This window comes from Carcharodon carcharias, chromosome 18, assembly GCF_017639515.1.
Source record: "Carcharodon carcharias isolate sCarCar2 chromosome 18, sCarCar2.pri, whole genome shotgun sequence".
NCBI lineage: Eukaryota > Metazoa > Chordata > Chondrichthyes > Lamniformes > Lamnidae > Carcharodon > Carcharodon carcharias.
The window spans coordinates 37,715,191-37,737,197 of NC_054484.1; the positions used below are offsets into that span (position 1 = coordinate 37,715,191).

General features: G+C 44.2%; 1 protein-coding gene across 1 annotated transcript in view; it reads left to right on the forward strand.

Annotated features, from left to right (window-relative positions):
• LOC121290432 (NXPE family member 3-like) overlaps positions 1–20,561 on the forward strand; it is a 73,671-nt gene extending 53,110 nt beyond the window's left edge. Inside the window, exons 6-7 of the mRNA XM_041210869.1 lie at positions 8,528–8,737; positions 20,008–20,561. Coding sequence (XP_041066803.1) covers positions 8,528–8,737; positions 20,008–20,561 — 764 coding nt within the window. The remainder of the gene's footprint in view (positions 1–8,527; positions 8,738–20,007) is intronic.
• The last annotated feature ends 1,446 nt before the right edge of the window (positions 20,562–22,007 follow it).

Genomic DNA, 22,007 nt, shown 5'->3' on the forward strand with positions numbered 1-22,007 from the left:
AGTAGAGGTGAGGATCATGCTGGGTATTGTCTTTATACACATAGAAGCTATCCCTATAAATGTGGATAAAATAGTTAGATGGCAACTTGTAGATGAGGAATAGAAGGGGACAAAGGTGGATCTTTGGGGATCATTGAGTGTGTGCACAATGGGGTAGAGGAGTGGCAACAGAAAGTTCAAAAGTGTGAAAACAATGCCCGAGGAAAGGAAGCTGTTGACTATCCTTGAGAAAGACTGTCCATGTGAGTTTTTTGCCAACTGAGTGATCAGGAGCAGGGTCAATAAGAGATTGGAAGAGTAGTGACAGATTCAAGGAGCAGTTGCATTTGATTAGAGCTGGAGGTGACAGATGTATAACGACAGAGTATTCTGTAGCTAGGGCTTACATAGGAGGTGGCTGGAAGGGAAGAATGAAGAAGGAATTCGGCAGGACATGGCTGAGGCTGAGTTAGAGGGTTAGACAGTCTCATTTTGGAAACAAAGAAATTTACAAACTCTCCTTGTCTGGCCTCATTAGTGAGGAAAGAAGAGATAGGTCCAGCAGGCAATGTAACTTGGTGAACGAGAATTTAGGTTTGCACTTTCCTTTCAAGATAACTGGAAAATGGCTGGAATAAGTTGTGAATGTTTGAGGGACAAAATTGGCAGTTTGAGGTGGTTAAGGCAGGTATTGCCGAGGATGACCATATATGCTCAAGCCTGCACCCCACTGATTTGAGGTCTTAAAATTTAACGGTGTATCAATGGGAACAGCAAGGGTGAGAAACCATAAAAATTTGACTGGGATGAGGCAGCTGTTAGGTACAGTGATGAATGTTATAAAGTTACTGTTTAAAGAAAGAAAGGGGAATCTGTTAATGGTATGTTAGTCATATTGTTAGGATACAGAGGTGAAGGGCATTGTTTAATTAAGTACTTGGAGCACATACAAATAGGAGACGCTGGGTGTATGGAAGGAGAGTGTAAGACTGAACAAATTCAACAAACTCGCGTGATAAAGAAAAGCTCTGGGTCCTGGTTTTGACTTCACCAATCAGCTTGGTTCTGTTAACAATGGAGACTGAAATATTGTCACTTTTGCCGTTGAACTCAAAGCATGCGGATTGGCTCCAATTCCACATTCACTAAGATAGAAACAAAGGAAGACAAGCATATTGCATATAGAGATCTGGACTTGAATGGTTGATAATAAAGAAGAAAGCTGTAGACAGTAGGAAGATAGCAAATGACCGGTCAAGTGGGCAGTACAGTCGCAAATGGAGTTCAATCCAGTGACATTGAGGAATTATGGAAGGCTAACAAGGCAAGGGAATACACAATAAATGATAGGATACTGAAAAGTGTAAAGGAACAGAGGGATCTTCAAGTGCATGTCCACAGATCCCTAAAGATGGATGGACAGGTAGTTAAAGTGGTCAATAAGGCATCCAGAATACTTGCCTTTTTAGCCAAGGCATAGAATTTTAGTGCTGGGAGGTTATGCTGGAATTGTATAAAACAATAGTTAAGCCACAGCTGAAATATTGCATGCAGTTCTGGTCACCGCACTATAGGAAAGATGTGATTGCACTAGAGTGGGAACAGAGGAGATTTGCAAAGATGTTGCCTGTTCTGGGGACTTCTAGTTATGAGGAAAGATTGGATGTTAGAAGGCTGAGGGGAGACCTAATTAAGGTGTATAAAATTGAGGACTAAATAGAGTGGATATAGGAAAGCCCTATTAATCTTGGTTGTGCGGTACATTACCAGGTGTCATAGATTTAGGGTAAGAGCTAGGGGGTTAGAGGTGATTCGAGGGGAAATTCTTTTCACCTAGAAGGTGATGGGGATCTGGAACTCACTCCCTGAAAGAGTGGTATAGGCAGAAACCCTCATAACATTTTAAAAGGACTTGGATATGCATTAAAAGTGCTGTAACCTACAGGGCTGTGGACCAAGAGCTGGAAAATGAGATTAGGCTGGATGGCTACTTGTTGATTGGCATGGGCATGATGGGCTGAATGGCTTTCTGAGCAGCTGTAAATTTCTATGATGCCTATGACCACTATCTCTTGAGGGAAAAACTGTTCATGAAAAATATCCAATCCCAACCTTAGGGGAAATAGCAATATTGAAGCACAGTGATTATTATGGGCTAGTAGTCCAGAGGCTTGGACAAAAGATCTGGCAATGTTTGTTCAAACCCCATCATGGCAGCTGGGGAATTTAAATTCAATTAAATAAAATGAAAATCAGGAATAAAAGGCTAATATAGTAATGGTGACCATGGAGCTGCTCAATTGTCATAGAAACCCATCTGTTTCACTAATGTGCTTCAGGAAAAGCCGTCTTCTGGCATTACTTGGTCTGTTTTACCAGGACCACAGCAATGTGGTTGACTGTCCCCTCTTAGATGGCGTAGGAAATAAAATTGTATTCAAGAAGATGACTCCCCACTACCTTCCCAGGGGCACCTATGGATGACGAATATTGACCTTAGCAGTGACACCACTTCCCATGAATGAATGAATAAGTAAGAGTAGGGTACTTTCATCAGCCATGTTGGTTTCCCACATTACTAAATGCCCTTAAAAATTAAACTAAACTTTTAACATACAAAACACATTTAAAACTTGTGGAATAATCGAATCATGGAATGATATAGCACAGAAGGCAGCCATCCAATCCATCATGTCTACCAGCTCTTTGATAGAACTATCCAATCAATCCTACTACCTTGCTCTTTCCCACAGGCCTGTAAATATCTCTACTAGAAATTGTTTCACATTCTCATCTGAAGGCTACTATTGAATCTGCTTCCACCATCCTTTTAGGCAGTGCATTCCAGGTCATAACTCGCTGTGACAGAAAAAGTTTCCTCATATCACTCCTGGTTCTTTTGCCAATCATCTTAATTCTGTGTCCCCCAGTTACTGCCGCTCTGCCACTGCAAACAGTTACTCATTATTTACTCTATCGGAATCCTTCATGAGTTTGAATATGTCGATCAAACCTCCTCTTAACTTTCTCTGTTTGAAGCAGAACAAGCCGAGTGTTTCCAGTCTCTCCACCCTGATGTCAGTCTGGTAATTCCCTTTTACATCCTCTTGAAGGCCTTGAAATCCTTCCTCAAGTAATCCTATTTCCAGTACTTAGCTGAAATATTTCTAAATTATGGTAGTGTTTAATACTTTGGGTAACATGCATTTTGTTAAAACAAAAACAGTATTACCTGGAAAAACTCAGCAGGTCTGGCAGCATCGGCGGAGAAGAAAAGAGTTGACGTTCCGAGTCCTCATGGCCCTTCGACAGAACTAGGCAAATCCCAGGAAGGGGTGAAATATAAGCTGGTTTAAGGTGGTGGGGGGGTGGGGTTGGGTGGGGGGAGAGAAGTGGAGGGGGGTGGTGTGGTTGTAGGCAAAAGCAGTGATAGAAGAAGATCATCAAAAGATGTCACAGACAGCAGAACAAAAGAACACACAGGTGTCGAAGTTGGTGATATTATCTAAACGAATGTTCTAATTAAGAATGGATGGTAGGGCACTCAAGGTATAGCTCTAGTGGGGGTTGGGGGAGCATAAAAGATTTAAAAATATTTTAAAATAATGGAAATAGGTGGGAAAAAGAAAAATCTATATAATTTATTGGGAAAAACAAAAGGAATGGGGAAGAAACAGAAAGGGGGTGGGGATGGAGTGGGGAGGTCAAGACCTAAAGTTGTTGAATTCAATATTCAGCCCAGAAGGCTGTAAAGTGCCTAGTTGGAAGATGAGGTGTTGTTCCTCCAGTTTGTGTTGGGCTTCACTGGAACAATGCAGCAAGCCAAGGACAGACATGTGGGCAAGAGAGCAGGGTGGAGTGTTGAAATGGCAAGCGACAGGGAGGTTTGGGTCATTCTTGCGGATAGACCGCAGGTGTTCTGCAAAGCGGTCGCCCAGTTTACGTTTGGTCTCTCCAATGTAGAGGAGACCGCATTGGGAGCAACGAATGCAGTACACTAAATTGGGGGAAATGAAAGTGAAATGTTGCTTCACTTGAAAGGAGTGTTTGGGTCCTTGGACGGTGAGGAGAGTGGAAGTGAAGGGGCAGGTGTTACATCTTTTGCGTGGGCATGGGGTGGTGCCATAGGTGGGGGTTGGGGAGTAGGGGGTGATGGAGGAGTGGACCAGGGTGTCCCGGAGGAAACGATCCCTACGGAATGCCGACAGTGGGGGTGAAGGGAAGATGTGTTTGGTAGTGGCATCATGCTGGAGTTGGCGGAAATGGCGGAGGATGATCCTTTGAATGTGGAGGCTGGTGGGGTGATAAGTGAGGACAAGGGGGACCCTATCATGTTTCTGGGAGGGAGGAGAAGGCGTGAGGGCGGATGCGCGGGAGATGGGCCGGACACGGTTGAGGGCCCTGTCAACGACCATGGGTGGAAAACCTCGGTTAAGGAAGAAGGAGGACATGTCAGAGGAACTGTTTTTGAAGGTAGCATCATCGGAACAGATGCGACGGAGGCAAAGGAACTGAGAGAATGGGATGGAGTCCTTACAGGAAGTGGGGTGTGAGGAGCTGTAGTCAAGGTAGCTGTGGGAGTCGGTAGGCTTGTAATGGATATTGGTGGACAGTCTATCACCAGAGATTGAGACAGAGAGATCAAGGAAGGGAAGGGAAGTGTCAGAGATGGACCACGTGAAAATGATGGAAGGGTGAAGATTGGAAGCAAAATTAATAAATTTTTCCAAGTCCTGACGAGAGCACGAAGCAGCACCGAAGTAATCATCGATGTACCGGAGAAAGCGTTGTGGAAGGGGGCAGGAGTAGGACTGGAACAAGGAATGTTCCACATACCCCATAAGGAGACAGGCATAGCTGGGGCCCATGCGGGTACCCATAGCCACAACTTTTATTTGAAGGAAGTGAGAGGAGTTGAAGGAGAAATTGTTCAGTGTGAGAACAAGTTCAGCCAGACGGAGGAGAGTAGTGGTGGATGGGGATTGTTCGGGCCTCTGTTCAAGGAAGAAGCTAAGGGCCCTCAGACCATCCTGGTGGGGGATGGAGGTGTAGAGGGATTGGACGTCCATGGTGAAGAGGAAGCGGTTGGGGCCAGGGAACTGGAAATTGTTGATGTGACGTAAGGTGTCAGAGGAATCACGGATGTAGGTGGGGAGGGACTGGACAAGGGGAGAGAGAAGGGAGTCAAGATAACGAGAAATGAGTTCTGTGGGGCAGGAGTAAGCTGACACGATCGGTCTACCGGGACAGTTCTGTTTGTGGATTTTGGGTAGGAGGTAGAAGCGGGCCATCCGAGGTTGGGCGACTATCAGGTTGGAAGCTGTGGGAGGAAGATCCCCAAAGGAGATGAGGTCAGTGACAGTCCTGGAAACAATGGCTGGTTAATGAAAAAAATGGCAAAACAATGCCATAAACCTGCTCATTCTACCTTCCCATGCTAGTTTAATACTTTCCTACACAGATCTGCTCTTCTTTCAAGAGGTCTCAAGATCATTTTCATTCTTTTTAAGGGCTCTGCAGGACAATTATGATTGTTCATCAATCCATAAAGTTGGTGGGGGCAAAGCTTTATTCAGAACAAATTAGCACTAATTCAAATTCTATCCAAGAGTTCTTACTTTCCAACAACCCCTTGCCTCTTCTTCCAGTCACATGGCTCCTCTTTGAACTTGCATCAATTTTTAAGCCTCCACACACTGCACTTTGCTCCTGTTCCTGTTTGCTTTGGCAACTTGGATTTGCCCTGGCCCCTGGTTAGTGCTTCCAAGCCACAGCTCCCCAACTCTCCATGTTCCTTGAATACTCACCACCTCCACAGCCCCAATGCTTATAAACTCCTAACTACTCCCAAATTCACCTACCACTTGCACTTGCACCTGGGTATTTGAAGACCCCACATCTCAACCTTCAACCTACCAAATTGCCTGAGACCCAACTCCACCATCTGTATCCAAAACCCATCCAAAGCTACATGCTTCTAAGGCCCAAGCTTCAGTTGACCCAGATCTTATCTTTCACAAGTCACCTCATCCCCTCCCATAGCTGCCTCCCACATGGGTCCATCAGCCAATTTCCTCCTTCCCTCCCACTGCCGCCTCTTCCGGCCACATGAAATCATGTCTCCTCCACACACTCGCATTACTTAAACATTTATGTGTGCGTTTTGCTCCAGATTGCTGTTTGCCCTGGCAGCTTAGATTTGTCCTAGACCCTTTAGGTCCTGCCAAGTTTAACATGGCCATTTTTGGAATCCAAAGGGTAGGCCTAGAGCATCAGGGTCGCAGCCAGGGAGTTTAGAGAAGGGAGCATGTGATCCAGGGGTGGAGGGGTGAGGTGGGGGTAGTGCGGAGACACATCAATGGGGAGCATAGAGTGATCAAGAGAGGAGGAGAGTTGATCTCAAGAGACCCAGAAGGATTGGGCTTGTGGGGAAGATAAGATGGTTGGGTGGGGAGTGAGGGGGAGGGCCTGTGAAGCTATTCATAAGGGGCCATTCAAACTGGACATGGGTTTGAGGCGAACTGAGTGCAGTTTGAAATATTTTAAATTTTAATCTCTCAATTGGCCCAAACCCACATATTTTGTGGGGTTAAAATTAACTCCTCATGGTATTTTCCACATTCCTCCAGAAGCAGTACCACAAAAGATTCAAAGCTGTGGTAAACTAAACTAAAATGTGGGCTGTTCATTTACCATGTTTAATATAGATGAATGTTTGGGTGGGGGGGGAGAGGTGGGGGGTGGGAGAGGGAACGGACAGATTATAGTTTACACATCCATAGTTCATGGAGGCAGCTGCATGTGTAAAAGTGCAGCTGCCTGCAAACAGATGCAATTTTCATTAGTGGGATGTCCAAAACACAACTTATGGGCTTTAGACATTTGGGGAAAAGGTCTAAAGCTGCCGGAGAAATTTGGGGAGTAAGGTACCCTTTTTGGAGATGTCCAGGTACCTCTTTGGGAGAGGTCAGGTACCTTTTGGGAGCAATGAGGTTTCCTTTCGGATTGTTAAAATTAGACATAAATGTATGTAAAGAGTGAATAAATTCAGCAGAGCTATCAAGCTGTCAAAGCATTTAAATCCCCAAGATCTTCAAACTTTTGAAAAGAATTTTTGGGAATAAATCAATGCTTGCAATTTCACTAGCTGTCTGTTGACAGGAGCCTGGGGTCTACCATTATATGATTAGTATTGCATGACTGATTCCACAACCTATCTTTGTCACAGTGCGAGGCCTGCAAGTCACAATTTGTTTGACAGCTCCAAATGTTTATAAGATCTTCGATATGGGGCTATGAGTACAAATATTTGCTTTTATGAGGGATTAAGTACTCGAGTGAATTTAAATGTATGGGTTTTTATGAATGACAGCATTTTTAACATAGTGGTCATCAATAGACACTTAAAATTTCATCTTGCCGTGGCTCCTGAGGTCTGCCCATGGTGGATACTGGGTGAGTTGGCACAGAGGATGTAAGTGCAAAGAGTGGTGGGTAGAGGGCATGGGCTGTCATATTTTTGCACTAATTTAGCATAGATAAAGAACCATGGAGGGTGGGTAGAGAGGCATAGGTTGGCATGGAGGGTATGAAGGGTCATGGGGATGAGAAGAGGGGAATTGGTTGGCATGGAGGGAATGAGTGTCCATTGGGGTAGATAGAGGGACATAGGTTGGCAAGGAGGGCATTAGTGGCTATTGGAGGGTCTTGAGTAGAGGGGCATAGGTTGCCATGGAGAGTGAGGGGCCATGAGATGGCATGAGTTGACATAGATGGGGCATAGGGAGTTTTTTTTGGGGGGGTGTGAGGGAGTATGAGGGCTAGAGGGCTGTTTTTAGTTCCATTGTTTCATTTTACAATTGGGACAAAGTCCCAGAGCATGGAGGTGAGCATTTAAAAAGCCTGCCTTGCACCCAGCAGACCCTGTTGCCACCTCCGCCCTGTTTCTTGGGGCAGCAGGCCCAGTTAGAACCCACTGCTCCCCCCACCCCTGGAATGAAAACTTAAATGTCCTGACACTTTCTTCTGAGTTGGGTTTGTGGAGTTGGGCGGTTTTAGAAATTTGCACTTCTGACCCAGGACCAAATATTCGGCCCACAATATCAGAACAAGCTTAATGGCCAATTTCTAATGCAATGACAGAATTTACTTATGGAAATTACAATATTGTGACTTTTAAGATGCAAAACTATATGATATTTCATTTTATGGAAAAGGCCTGTTATACTATAGTGTTTCATTTGATTTTCTGCAGCCTTGTGTTCCTATATTACTTAAATAAAATTGGTTAATTCAGCATAGATCAAGGATTGAACATTGCATCTTCCATATTTGTACAACTTAGGACCATGATGGGGCTTTTTTCACAATACTACTGTTTGTGAATGCAAACTTTCTATGCTGCCAGCGAAAAGCACAACGTGATTTATCATTGCCAATGAAACTGATTAGCATTTGGAAAATGTATTGAGGACATATTGTAACGGTAAAGTGCATTAGAATATGTGTGCCTGAATTCCTTTTCAGTCTCAGTTCATTTTATTCTCAGGTAAAAGACTCAAAAAATGTGTCCCTGGAAAACCTCTGCTTTCACCATCTGGATTTTATTATCAGGACCAATGGATGTCAACAAATTGTAACATTCGGCGTTTCGACACACCTGCCAGTGTCACAGGTTGTCTCAGTGGAAAAAATGTTTACATTTTTGGTGATTCCACTATACGCCAGTGGTTTGGATATTTAACAGAATTTGCACCAGGTTAAGTTCAGCCATTTGTATTTCAGTATTATGATATAAACTGTTTTAAGTACCACTTAATCTAGAACCAATTATTATATTTGTACTTCCATGAATAAGAGCACTTTTGAATAGTATCACTATTTTTTTTATGGCATTCCTGTAACCACTGTACAAAAGGTAACATCCTGGTAGAGATTTGCTGTTGCTAGATACTGCCTGGGTTACTCATTTTTAATATTTGCCCTTGTGCAAAACAACAGTTAATTATTGCTGTAAAGGTATCTTGGTTATGGCTACTACTGCCAGGAGATCTGCTGTCTTGTTTATCTTGCACCATCTTCATACATCCACTGTAGCTTGTCTGCAACAAATCTGAAACATCTGTCATCCAACTATGCCTGGGTTGACCCTTCTTTCTGCTGCCCTCCACTTTGCCCTTGTCATGAAGCTATTAATGTATATAATATTTTGGAAAATATTTTTCTTTTAAAATAGAGGTTTAGTCTGCGGGTGTGTCTTAATTAGATTAAAGCCAGCTTGCCTGGGTGCTTTGATATATACTAGTTATGATATATAAGGGAGATGGCATGCATTTGCATTTTTGAATAGAGCATTCAAGAAGTGGGGTGAAAACTTGATGCCTTTCTAGCAGCTACCAAGCAATATGTTTATATGACTAGTAAAAATGGTTCTATGAAAAGGGTTTCATTGTTAAAAGATGAAGTTCAAAGAGGCTGGTGAGGCAATGAGAATTTGAATTCAATCAGTTGTGGTAGGTATAACTTCAGCAGTTTTCAGGTGTGCAGGCAGAGGCAATGTAAGATCAAAAGGCTCCAATTGGCTCCACAGTGAAAGGAACCTCATTTTGAGTTTGTACGGTGAAAATGCTTTGCCTGGTGTTTGGTTAAGTCTATGGGTTGCTGTTGCCTTAATGGAGATTAGTTTGGGAATTTGTTAAAAGTTATGATAGTAGTAATTTGTAGCCATGTGTATATATTTTAACCTGTGTAAATTAATAAAATGTTTCAATTAGTTTCATGAAAAGCCTCGAGAACTGATGACCTGATTCCTGAATTTAAAGTCGCATCTCAAACATAACACTTAAAATAATAGGTTATAACAGTTATTTAAAGCTTCCCCCTGGGATTTTTAAAAAACTCTGCTTTACCAACTGCATCGATCATAACAGCCCTCTAGAAGAGTTCACTAGAGCGGGGGAAAATGGTGGCGTAGTGGCAATGTCACTGGACTAGTAATCCAGAAGCACAGGCTAGGGATAAGGGTTCAAATCCCACCATGGCAGCTGGTGGAATTTGAATTCAAGTAATGATCTGCAATTAAAAAGCTAATCTCAGTATAATGGTGACCATGAAACATTGTTGATTGTCATAAAATTGCAGAAAATAAAAGCTCATGGTATAAGAGGTAACATATCAGCATGGATAGAAGATTGGCTGGCTAACAGGAAGCAGAGAGTAGACATAAATGAGCCTTTTTCAGGTTGGCAAGATGTAACAAATGGTGTGCCACAGGGATCAGTGCTGGGACCTCGACTGTTTACAATTTATATAAATGATTTGGATGAAGGGATGGTTGCCAAATTTGCTGATGATACAAAGATAGGCAGTAAAGTAAGTTTTGAAGAGGACATAAGGGACCTATACATAGGTTAAGTGAGTGAGCAAAGATCTGGCAAATGGAGTATAATGTTGGAAAATGTGAAATGGCAGGAAGAATAAAACAGAAGTATATTATCTAAAAGATGAGAGATTGCAGAGCTCTGAAGTGCAGAAGGATCTGGGGGTCCTAATGCATGAATCACAACAGGCTAGTATACAGGTACAGAAAGTAATCAGGAAAGCTAATAGAATGTTATCATTTATTGCGAGAGGAATTGAATACAAAATTAGGGAGGTTATGCTTCAGTTGTACAGGGCACTAGTGAGACCACATTTGGAGTACGGTGTGCAGTATTGGTCACCTTATTTAAAGAAGGATGTAAAGGCGTTGGAAGCAGTCCAGAGAAGGTTTACCAGACTAATACCTGAAATGGATGGGTTGTTTTATGGGGAAAGGTTGGACAGACTAGGCTTGTATCCACTTAGAAGAATAAGAGGCGACTTGATTGAAACGTATAAGATCCTGAGGGTCTAGATAGGGTGGATGTGAAAAGGATGTTTCCTCTTGTGGGAAAATCTAGAACTAAGGGCCACTGTTTAAAAATAAGAGGCCACCCATCTAAAACAGAGATAATGAGAAATATTTTCACTCAGTGATGTCTTTGGAACTCTCTTCCTGAAAAGTCGGTGGAAGCAGAGTCTTTGAATATTTGTTAGGCAGAAGTGGGTAGATTCTTGGTAAGCAAGGGGATAATAGGTTATCGGCAGTAGATGGGATGCAGATTTTAGGCTACTGTCAGATCAGTCATGATCTTATGATCTTATTAAAAGGCGGAGCAGACTTGAGGGGCTGAATGGCCTACTCATGCTCCTTGTTTGTATGTGACACATCAGGTTCACTAATGGCCTTTAGGGAAGGCAATCTGCCACCCTTACCTGGTCTGGCCCACACATGACTCCAAGCCCCACAGCAATATGGTTAATATGGTTGACTCTAAATTGTGCCCTCTGCAATGGTGTGGCAAGCCACTCAGTTCAAGGGCAATTAGGGATGGGCAACAAATGCCATTCTTGCCAGCGACACCCACATCCCATGAATGAACAAAGAAAGAAAAGCTCTGCTCAAATGGCCGAAATACTGCCTTTTATTTACTTTGTCACTTTTTAGTTCTTTTTGCTCTTGTAATTTCAAGTACCTCTTCATTTGTCATATGGTCTGTGTATGGAGTTATAAACATACGTCTTAGCGTCCACATTTCAAAGGCCTCCAATTTCTTCCCAGATCTTTACTTAATGTCCAGGTTTCTGTGGTGTACAGGAAAGTGGATAGAATGTAGCGCCTAAAGCGTTTTTTCCTTGTTACAAGCCTGTGTTTTTTTCTTGTTGTTAACACATCCTCCACCCCCCCAAAATTATTTCTGGCAAATTAAAGGTATAAGTGAGTCTTTTTGTGGTTCAGTTGGCTCCATGGCTATGGATATAATTTTGAACACACCCCGTGACATGTGGGAGGGGATTGTTTTTCTTTTTCGTGGGGCGGGGGGGAGAGTTGAAATTGGTAAACATGTGAAACCAGACCCCAACCTGCCACTTGCAATTCAACCATGGTGAGTTTTTGGGGGCGGGGGGGCTGCGGTATCCTAGCACCCAACTTTTGAAAAGTGAGACAATGATTTCAATATTTAGACGTGCTCCATTAGTCAAATCTTTTGAGCCATTTGAATTTAACAACTCTGGGCCAGGTTTCCTAGGGCCTGGAAAATCTAGCAGCTAAAGGGAGGCAGTAGCAGCTGGGGACTGCCTGCCAACCAAAAAGTTATGTAACTTACCTGAACGTGGAGTTGGATGGATCAGGAGTGCTCCTCCAGCCTCCACATTAAAGGACCTGATGCCCCTCCCGCACTCCCTCCACCTAAATCTCCAAATCCTCAGCTTCAACTACTGATCTTCTACCATTAGCCCCCAGCTCCATTCTTCTACCACTACGGGTCCTAAACCCCAATCTCTCTCCTGCAACTCCAAGCCCTTCGATCCAACTCTGACCAGCCTTGCCCCATGCCGAATCTGACCCGGAGTGCCACTTTCTCTCCCTTGCCCCGCATCCCTGACTGGACCTTGGAGCTGAGAACCAATGCAATGCTAGCCATTGTCTGATTTTTCTTCTGCATTTACCAGCAAGCTGTAGCACCATACTATGACATTGAGATCAGGCACCCAATGTCAGGGTTGCCTCAGAACTTACTACTCTGGCTCAGAGTACTTAAACAGCAATTCCTCCTTCCCCAGATATAGGCACTCCTAAATGTCTAGGCCTGCAACTTTACTTTTAAGTGCTCTTCAGTCAACATTATTTCTATGTACTTTTGGAGACTCTTTGCTTTGTTTGGAAGTCTTTCCTGGCACTGTTTCTTTAAAACAAAGGGAATGGCTGAAAACTGTTTTCTCCTGTGGGATTTCTCATCTTTATTGTTTAGTTGTTGGCAGAAGAGGGGGAGCAGGAGCAGCAAGAGGAACCTGTGAAGCCAGTCTGATACGGCAATACCACTGGAGATCCAGATAAACCCTCATAGAAATATGCAATCACCAGGAGTATAATCCAGAACATCAATATATTCAATGAGTTATTTGTGACATGTACAGAGGTTTGTGCTGCTGCTTCTGCCAGGGTTCTATGTATTGCTAGCGCTATCAAAGGATGACAGCGCACTCTGCTGCCATCTGCTGACGATCTTCTGAGGGCTCCTGCATAAAGTATCAGTGCTCGGCAACAACCTGCCTAGTCATTGGAGGGCAACGACAGCTTGTATTTATACAATGCCTCAAACATAATAAAATGTCCCAAGGTGCCTCACAGGAGTGTTACAAAGCAACATTTGTCACAGAACCACAAAAGGAGTTATTAGGGCCGGTGATCAAAAGCTCCATGAAAAAAGGTAGGGTTTAAGGAGAATCTTAAAGGATTAAAAGTACCTGGATGAGCACTTGGCACGTCATAACATTCAAGGCTATGGGTCAAGTGCTGGTAAATGGGATTAGGTAGGTAGGTAGGTCAGGTGTTTCTCACATGTCGGTGCAGATTCAATGGGCCGAAGGGCCTCTTCTGCACCGTGATTCTGTGAAAGAGAGGCAGAGAGGAAATTCAAGAACTTAGAACTTAGGGAGCTGAAGCCAGAGCCGTCAATGATGGGACGATTAAAATCGGGGATGCTCAAGTGGCCAAAATTAGAGGAACACAGGTGGTGGGGCAAGAGGGGGCTACAAAGATAGGGAAAGGCAAAGCTACAGAGGGATAGGAATTTTAAAATTTGAAGCATTACTTGACCGGGACTCCTGAAAGCATTGTCTGAATTTTCAACAGCTCATGTCTGATATTTCTTAAACTTCAACTATATTATGCAGCATCTCTATTACCACATCTTACTTATTTCTTTTATTGAGTGATACACAGCTTCATAAATTCCTTATCTAGACTATCTGGGAATGAAATTTATCTTGGTGTAAAATGGGCAAATGCAAATCAGCAACCTATATCACACTCAATTTTCTTTTCCATTGGAAGCGTAAAGCAAGGTGCATTAAACAAGGGTTATCATTCACTTATTTCATACTACTGTACTAAGCAAATTTCACCTCTTCTGTATTGCCTCAAGCTAACCGAATTGGACTGGTGATAGGAGTCATGGGTTAATTTGAAGGCTCTGACACTGGTTCTTTCTTTTATTCTCTCTCTCTTTTTGTTATTCGTTCATGGGACATGGGTGTTGCCCATCACTGCCCATCCCTAAACGCCCTTGAGAAGGTGGCAGTGAGCTGCCTTCTTGAAACATTGCAGTCCCATGTGTTGTAGGAACACCCATAGTACTGTTAGGAAGGGAGTTCTAGGATTTTGACCCAGTAACAATGAAGGCACAACGATATATTTCCAAGTCAGGTCGGTGTGTGGTTTTGAGGAGAACTTGCAGGTGATGGTGTTCCCATGCATCTGCCGCCCTTGTCCTTCTACATAGTAGAAGTTGCGGGTTTGGAAAGAGCTGTCAAAGAGGCCTTGGTGAGTTGCTGCAGTGCACCTTGTAGTGCAGCATGTTTCCTTCTTTCCTGGAGATACACTGTCAATGTTTTTCTCTTTGCCTATGTAATGGTGTTCTTAGAGCATGGATCTCAAAAAAGATAAACTGTTTCTAAACTTTGACCATAAATGCTTAATCACATAAACCATTTATAAATCTTGGCTTTTCCATGTCTCCATTTCCTACAACATTAGCTGCAGTGAGCTCCCATATTTCATTTGAGTGGAACCAACTGATCTGCTCTGTGAAAGCTGATGCCAACTTGATGGGCAAAATGACCCCCTTTTGTGCTATGTGCTATGATTCATTTGCCTTTCCCTGATGCTGTCCCCCACCCTCCTGTCCTCCTTGGGAGTTGTGTGCAATCATTTTCCTGCTTATTACTGTTAGTCACAGATTGTTTCATTTGTCAACTATTCAATAATGCTCAACAACTCTGTTAGGAAATTCCCACTCAAGTAGTCAGGGCTCAAAGGACATGTTTCCATTTAAGCAAACTCTTCCAGGTGCATGTGACTCTACAGTTCATTTTGTACACAACATAGAAAGCCCAACAAGGGAGAGGGCAGTTCTGGACCAAATATTTGGAAATGAGCCTGGTCAGGTGGAAGGTGAATCAGTAGGGGAGTATTTTGGAGATAGTGACCATAACTCAGTTAGATTTAGGATAGTTATGGAAAAGGATAAAGTTGGGCCAAGAATAAAAGTTCTAAACTGAGAAAAGGCTAATTTTACTAAGATGAGATATGATTTGGCCCAAGTGGACTGAGAGCAGCTACTTGCAGATAAAACTCTGTCAGAGCGGTGGGAGGCATTCAAGGAGGAAATAATGAGGATACATGGCAAATATGTTCCCATAAAGACAAAGGAGGAGGGGGGGGGGTGGTTGGGGTGGCCAAGTCCACAGACCCTGGGGGCAGAAATTTCTGCCTACCAGGTGGGCGGGTCTGACCCAATCTCCAGTGGGCGGGGAGCTGATCCCCGCTGGAGAAGCGGGCCCCGCCGCCATTTTAAGTGTGCGGCTAATTAAGGCCTGCCCAGTGTGACACCCGGTGGGAAGTGCTATGCGCTTCCTGTGCGGGTGGGGGGGTGGATTCCCCAAATGCTAAGTGCTGCCTCAGGGAGATTGCTGACAGCTGTATATGCATTAAAAAATAGAAAAAAAATCCTTAACATGTTCCCCTCATGTGACAATGTCACACGAGATGGGACATGTTAATAAATTTCACAAAAACTTTATTACACTTTTTAAACCCTACATGAAACCTCATCCTGCCGGTGGAAGAGGTTTCATGTTTTTTCAGAAGCCCGCCAGGGCTCCTGGCCTGACGGTCCAACCTCAAGGTTGGACGGGCAGGTCCTTAAATTGTTTTAATGTTTCAATTGGCCACTGACAGGTCGGCGGGTGCACAGCTAATTTGGCTGTGCCCCCACCTTCCTGAAAATTTAAATGGGGCGGGATGACATCAGGGGTTCTGCCCAACATCATCCCGTGTCATTTTACACGTCGCCGAGTGGGGCCCGCCCCTGCTCGCCGATGGCAAAATTCAGCCCTGGATGTCAAGGGACATAAAGGTTAGGATTAAGGAAAAAAGAAAAGCTTATAGCAGACACTGAGGGCTCAATATGGCAGAGTCCCTAGAGGAGTATAAAAAGTACAGGGGGGATCTTAAAATGGAAATTAGGAAAGTTAAGAGAGTGCATGAGGAAGCATTGGTGGGTAGAATAAAGGAAAACCCAAAGGGGTATTTTAAATATATAAAGAGCAACAGAAGAGTAGGGCCAATTAGGGAACATAGAGATAATGTGTGTGTGGACCCGGAAGACGTGGTTACAGTCCTCAGTGAATAATTTGCGTCGGTCTTGACCATGGAAAAAGACGACGCTGATATAGGCAGCAGGATGGAGAGCTGTGAAATATTAGAGGAAATTAACATAAAGAGAGGAGGTTCTAGTTGGTTCAGCAGCCTTAAAAGTGGATAAATCTGCAGGCCCAGATGAGATGAATCCCAGGTTGTTGAGGGAGGAAGGGAAGAGATATCAGGGGTCCTGAAAGTAATTTTCAAATTCTCTCTGGCCACAGGTGAGGTGCCAAAGGACTGCAAGTCTGCTAACATTGTCCCGTTATTTAAAAAGGAAGGAAGGAATAGACCAGGAAATTACAGGCCACTCAGTCTAACTTCAGTAGTGGAGAAGTTACTAGGAAGAATTCTAAGGGACAGGATATATCTGCACTTGGGGAGACACAGAATAATCAGGGATAGTCAGCATGGATTTGTTAAGGGAACGTCATGTTTGACAAATTTGATCGAATTTTTTGAGGAGGTAACCAGGAGTATTGATAAGGGTAATGCATTTGATGTGGTCTACATGGACTTTAGCAAGGTTTTTGATCAGGTCCCTCATGGCAGACTGGTCAAGAAAGTAAGAGCCCATGGGATCCAAGGCAAAGTGGCACATTGGATCCAAAATTGGCTGTGAGGCAGGAAGCAGAGGATGATGGTAGAGGGATGTTTCTGTGACTTGAAGTCTGTTCCCAGTGCAGTTCTGCAGGGCTCAGTGCTGGGGTCCTTGCTGTTTGTAGTGTACATAAATGATTTGGACTTATATGTAAGGGGTATGATCAAGAAGTTCGTGGATGACACGAAAATTTGTAAGGTGGTAAACAGTGAGGAGGATAACCGTAAACTCCACTATCAGTGGACTGGTCAGGTGGGCAGAGCAAATGGAATTCAACCCAGAAAAGTGCGAGGTAATGCACTTGGAAAGGGCTATCAAGGCAAGGGACTACACTATGAATGTAGGACCCTGGAAAGTACTGAAGATCAGGGGCACCTTCGTGTGCATATCCACAGATCCCTGAGGGTAGGAGGGCACGTAGATAAGGTAGTTAAGAAGACATATGGGATACTTGCCTTCATTAGCCGAGGCATAGAATAAAAGAACAGGGAGGTTATAAAATGCTGGTTAGGCCACAACCGTAGTATTGTGTACAGTTTTGGTCACCACATTATAGGAAGGATGTGATCACACTGGGGAGGGTGCAGAGGAGATTTACCAGGATGTTGCCTAGGCTGGAGGGGTCTGAACTATAAGGAAAAATTGGATAGGCTTGGGTTGTTTTCCTTGGAGCAGCAAAGGTTGAGAGGGGACCTGATAGAGGTGTATAAGAGTATGAGGGGCATAGATAGGGTGGATAGGAAGGCACTTTTTCCATTAATAGAGGGGTCAAAAACCAGGGGGCATAGATTTAAGGTAAGTGCTAGAAGGCTAAGATGGGAGTTGAGAGATTTTTTCACCCAGAGGGTGGTGGGAGTCTGGAACTCACTGCCTGAAAGGGTGGTTGAGTCAGAAACTCTCATAACATTCAAGAAGTATTTAGATATTCACTTGTGTTGCCAAAGCCTCTAGGGCTCTGGGCCAAGCGCTGGAAAATGGGATTAGTGCCGTCAGATCTTGGTTGACCGGCACAGAGCAGATGGGTCGAATGGCCTCCTTCTGTGCTGTAAACATCTGAGTCTAGATTTGCAAATATACTCAATGGCAATGGCAAAAACTTAGAAAATTAACCCAAAGCGCTTCACAGAGCAGAATCAGAAAATTCCATTGAAGTCAATGACATTGAAAATCAGTGGGCTGTGCAGGAGGCTGATATGGTGCCTCACATTTTTCGCCATGACTGAAGATGAATTTCTGCCTCGCCATGAGCTTCAGTGATCCACACATTTGTAATGGCAAAGAGCTTCTGCACAGCCTCTGCTCTATATCCCTGTTGAGCTGCAGAATCAGAGGCATTGACTGGGATCTCCTATGCCCACCGGTATCAGGCATGAGCAGACAACATGGCAAGAAGGCCAAAAATCAGTTCCATGTCATGAAATCAGTTTATGATTGTCTGTTCCGCTTGGTGGTGGTGGGCCGCGTTCCCCGCCATTGGACGTCAGGAACCTCATTCTAATACATCAGCATATCATTATAAGGCCAGCCCGGTGGACTCATCCTCCCCCTGCTGCATCATCCGCACATGATGGCATGAAAACACGCCAACGCGTTTCACAACAGCTTATATAAAACATGCAGTTGGGAGGCTGCATGTCCCTCGGGACTTCAAGGTTTGTTTGCTTACCTTGCTTCGGGCAGCACTCGCAGTCATCAGCATCAGACTTCACAGACAGCACCACATCACTTTTAGGGGAGCTTACAACAGGTCCCTATCTACCAGATCAGCCATATGTAGGTGGCTCTTCAATGGCAGCAGGGCAAGGTCTTGATTGGGGAAAGGGGAGAAGTGGCCGCAGGCAAGGGAAGAGGCTGCAGGACGAGAGCTGTATTGGGGAAAGAGAGTATATCCTAGGGTGTGTGTGGTGTCCCATGTTGATCTGTGCAAGTGGCCTCAAAATGGTGAGGGATGAGGAGGCAGTCTCCAGAGGAGATGAAGCCAGATGGACATGTGAGGGTGTGTGTGTGAGAATGGGTGGTGATGTCCCTTGAGCTGGCAGTGAGTGAGATGCCAGCGAATGTGTGATGGGCTTGAGTGTGAGAGTATAGAGTGATGAAATGGTTGCCATACCCTGACTGCATGGATGAGATCATTCATTCTCTATCTGCACCGAATGGCCAACCTCTTCTGTGCAACATTGGCACTGATCACCACTGCCATCGCCTACCAAGTCGGAGTGGTAATGTAGCTGCCCCTCCTGCAGCCAGAGCGGGGGTAGAGGACATCACAGCAGGCCTCCACAGCGTCCAAGAGGCACTCAAGGGCTTTAGTTGTCTTGCCTTTCGGGGCCATGTCTTCTTCGCTGCAGTCCTGGGCTAAAGAACTGAGTGCAGTTGTACTTTAAATGTGGTGCCTGGTGTGATGAAGCTGTGAGGTAGGCGAATTGCAGCCCGCCCGCCATCGAAACAGCACGTATCCCAGGAATGCATAAATAATATGGCAGGTTTGGAATGCTACATTGTGAAAAGCCGCCATTGCAGCTGGTGGTGTAAAACTTCATTTCACCCACACGCAACTGCACTTAGTGCAAATCTGGGACAATTCCGCCCATTATCTCTGTCCCATAGCTATTGCATTCTTTGTGAGGACAGGTCACCTGCTCCTTTACTGGTAAATTGCTCCAAGTATAGTCCAGGCTCCTTTCAGACACTTTTGGATAAAAAAAATTCCATAAATTTTACTTAGCTGCAATAAAGTTGCATAGCCCTTTAAAAAAAGCAACTGCAAGGCCCATCTTGTCTGCTTCATGCTGCTTTTCTCAGGAGTGCACAGCATAGGCATTGCCCAAATTTAGGGTGGTGGCATCACCTGGCATCAGCCAGTTAGATTGAGTGACGTTAGGAGTGCAATTTCAATGTGTTTGGGTGCATGCAAAGGGCAGTGCTGCCTGCAACCATATTAATGAAAAACACCCCATAGGCAGAGCAGATAACAGCTACAGTGCTGCCTATCCCCAGGGAAACACACTAAGCCTGCACAGCACTGCCACAAGTAGTGCTACACGAATGAGTTTCTTGCTTATGTGTCCCTGATTCAAATTTGTCAGTACTTAGCTGCAAAATAAAAAAATAATCTTGTTGATATGATTATCTTCTGTTTTAGGTCTTAGAAAGTTGAACGATGTCAAGAATATAGTTATCAGACCTTACTTCTCTGTGGATGTGGCAAACAATATCAGCATGGAATATTATGCCCATGGCACACCGATCCGAATCAGCCCCATTTTGAATCAGGATTTACCATTCATTGCAAATAAACTGGATGAGATTAAAGGAGGAAAGAGCACCATTATAGCTCTCACCATATGGTGTCATTTCAACACTTTTCCAGTTGAAACATACATCCGAAGGCTCCAGAACATCCGTAGGTCAATTCTACGATTGCTGGACAGGAGTCCAGACACACTGGTTGTAATAAAGGCTGCCAATGTCCAGGCCCTTCCACAGGACTTCAGTCTCTACAACAGTGACTGGTATTCCTATCAACTAGATTTAGTGATGAGAAAGATGTTTGAGGGTGTCAATGTTACATTTGTGGATGCCTGGGAGATGACAATAGCACATTACCTGCCACACAATATACACCCCGAGCCAGTAATTATAAAGAATGAAGTAGATGTGTTTCTTTCATATGTGTGTCCTTTGCAAAAGGGTTAAATATAGTTTTAGATATGTTCCAATCAAGTTATTACAATCTTAATACTAATGTTGAAAATGCTATGAAAACTAACAATGCCATCAGAATGCTAAGGTTTATGGAACTGCCTGATATTAATATACATGGCAGTTATTTCCACAGAAGCTTTCCTAATCATCCACTGAACATTAAAAATTTCAAGGGAAAGATATCAAATTGAATGTCTTTGGGCAACCAGAACCACAGTCTGTAACATTAATACACCAGTCTAGAAATTTGGTGCATCTGTTTCTGGCCTTGCAGGCTTCCATCACAGGACCAGAATGGTAAGGCCTGAGGCACACCCGATACTGGGCCTCCAGCCTCATTACTGCTGAGCAAGCAAACTGTGCACAGCCCGCTGACAGAGTAGAATGGGAGATTGGGCAGTTGCGATGCCAATGCAATCAGCTCAAGACGTGGAAGTGGCTGAGAGGTGGAAGGATAGCCGTAACGGGGTGGCGTAGTGAGGACGAATGAGGGGGAGGATAGCAATGGGCGAGGCGGGTGTAATGGTAACTGAATTGGGGAGAGATTGGTGCTGGATGGCAGGGTGGAGAGTAGCGGTGGGGGGGAGGGGGGGTGGGGTAGTGGTGACCAGATGGGGGAGAGGCTGGCATGGGCAGTGGGACAAGAGGGTAGTAGTGGACAGGTGGATTAGGAGGGAGGGTAGGACTGACTGAGTGGGGGAAAAGGGTGTCAGTGCCCAAGAGGTGACAGACATTGGCTGAAGTGAAGGTTTGGTCCTGATGAGCAGGGAAGGGTTGGGGAAGGCAGTAGTGATGTCAGAGGGGATGGGAAGTGACGGTGAGCAGCAGCCCACATTTTTTGAATTTGGAGTCAGGGTGAGCACTCCTGCTCCTCGGCTCCACATTCAGGTAAATATATATTTTTAATTGTTACCTAGTTGATTGTGGTACTTTTAAAAACCACCTGTTATGCAAAGATAGTCCTGTTTCCTGATTTTTTAAATTTATTTATTCTTTCATGGAATGTGAGCATCTCAAGCAAGGCCAGCATTTGTTGCCCATCCCTAATTGCCCTAGGACATTTTTGAGGGCATTTAAGAGTCAACCACATTGCTGTGGGTCTGGAGTCATGCGTAGGCTAGACCAGGTAAGGACAGCAGAACTTCTTCCCTAAAGGGCATTAATGAACCAGATGGGTTTTTATAACAATCACTGATGGTCACCAGTATTGAGAATAATTCAAGAATGGATGTCTTCATTACAAATCTGCATACTCACTCTGAATTAGGCCTGAAATCACGTGTGCTTTATTTTTCAATTATTAAATCGATGAACTTCCAAGCTTACACTTTTAACATGATCATGCTTGCTGCTGAACTGCAAACAACATCCTCTCTGTCAATGAAGCATTGGATGAGAATTATTTTCTCCATTAAATCATGAAACAAAACAATTTTT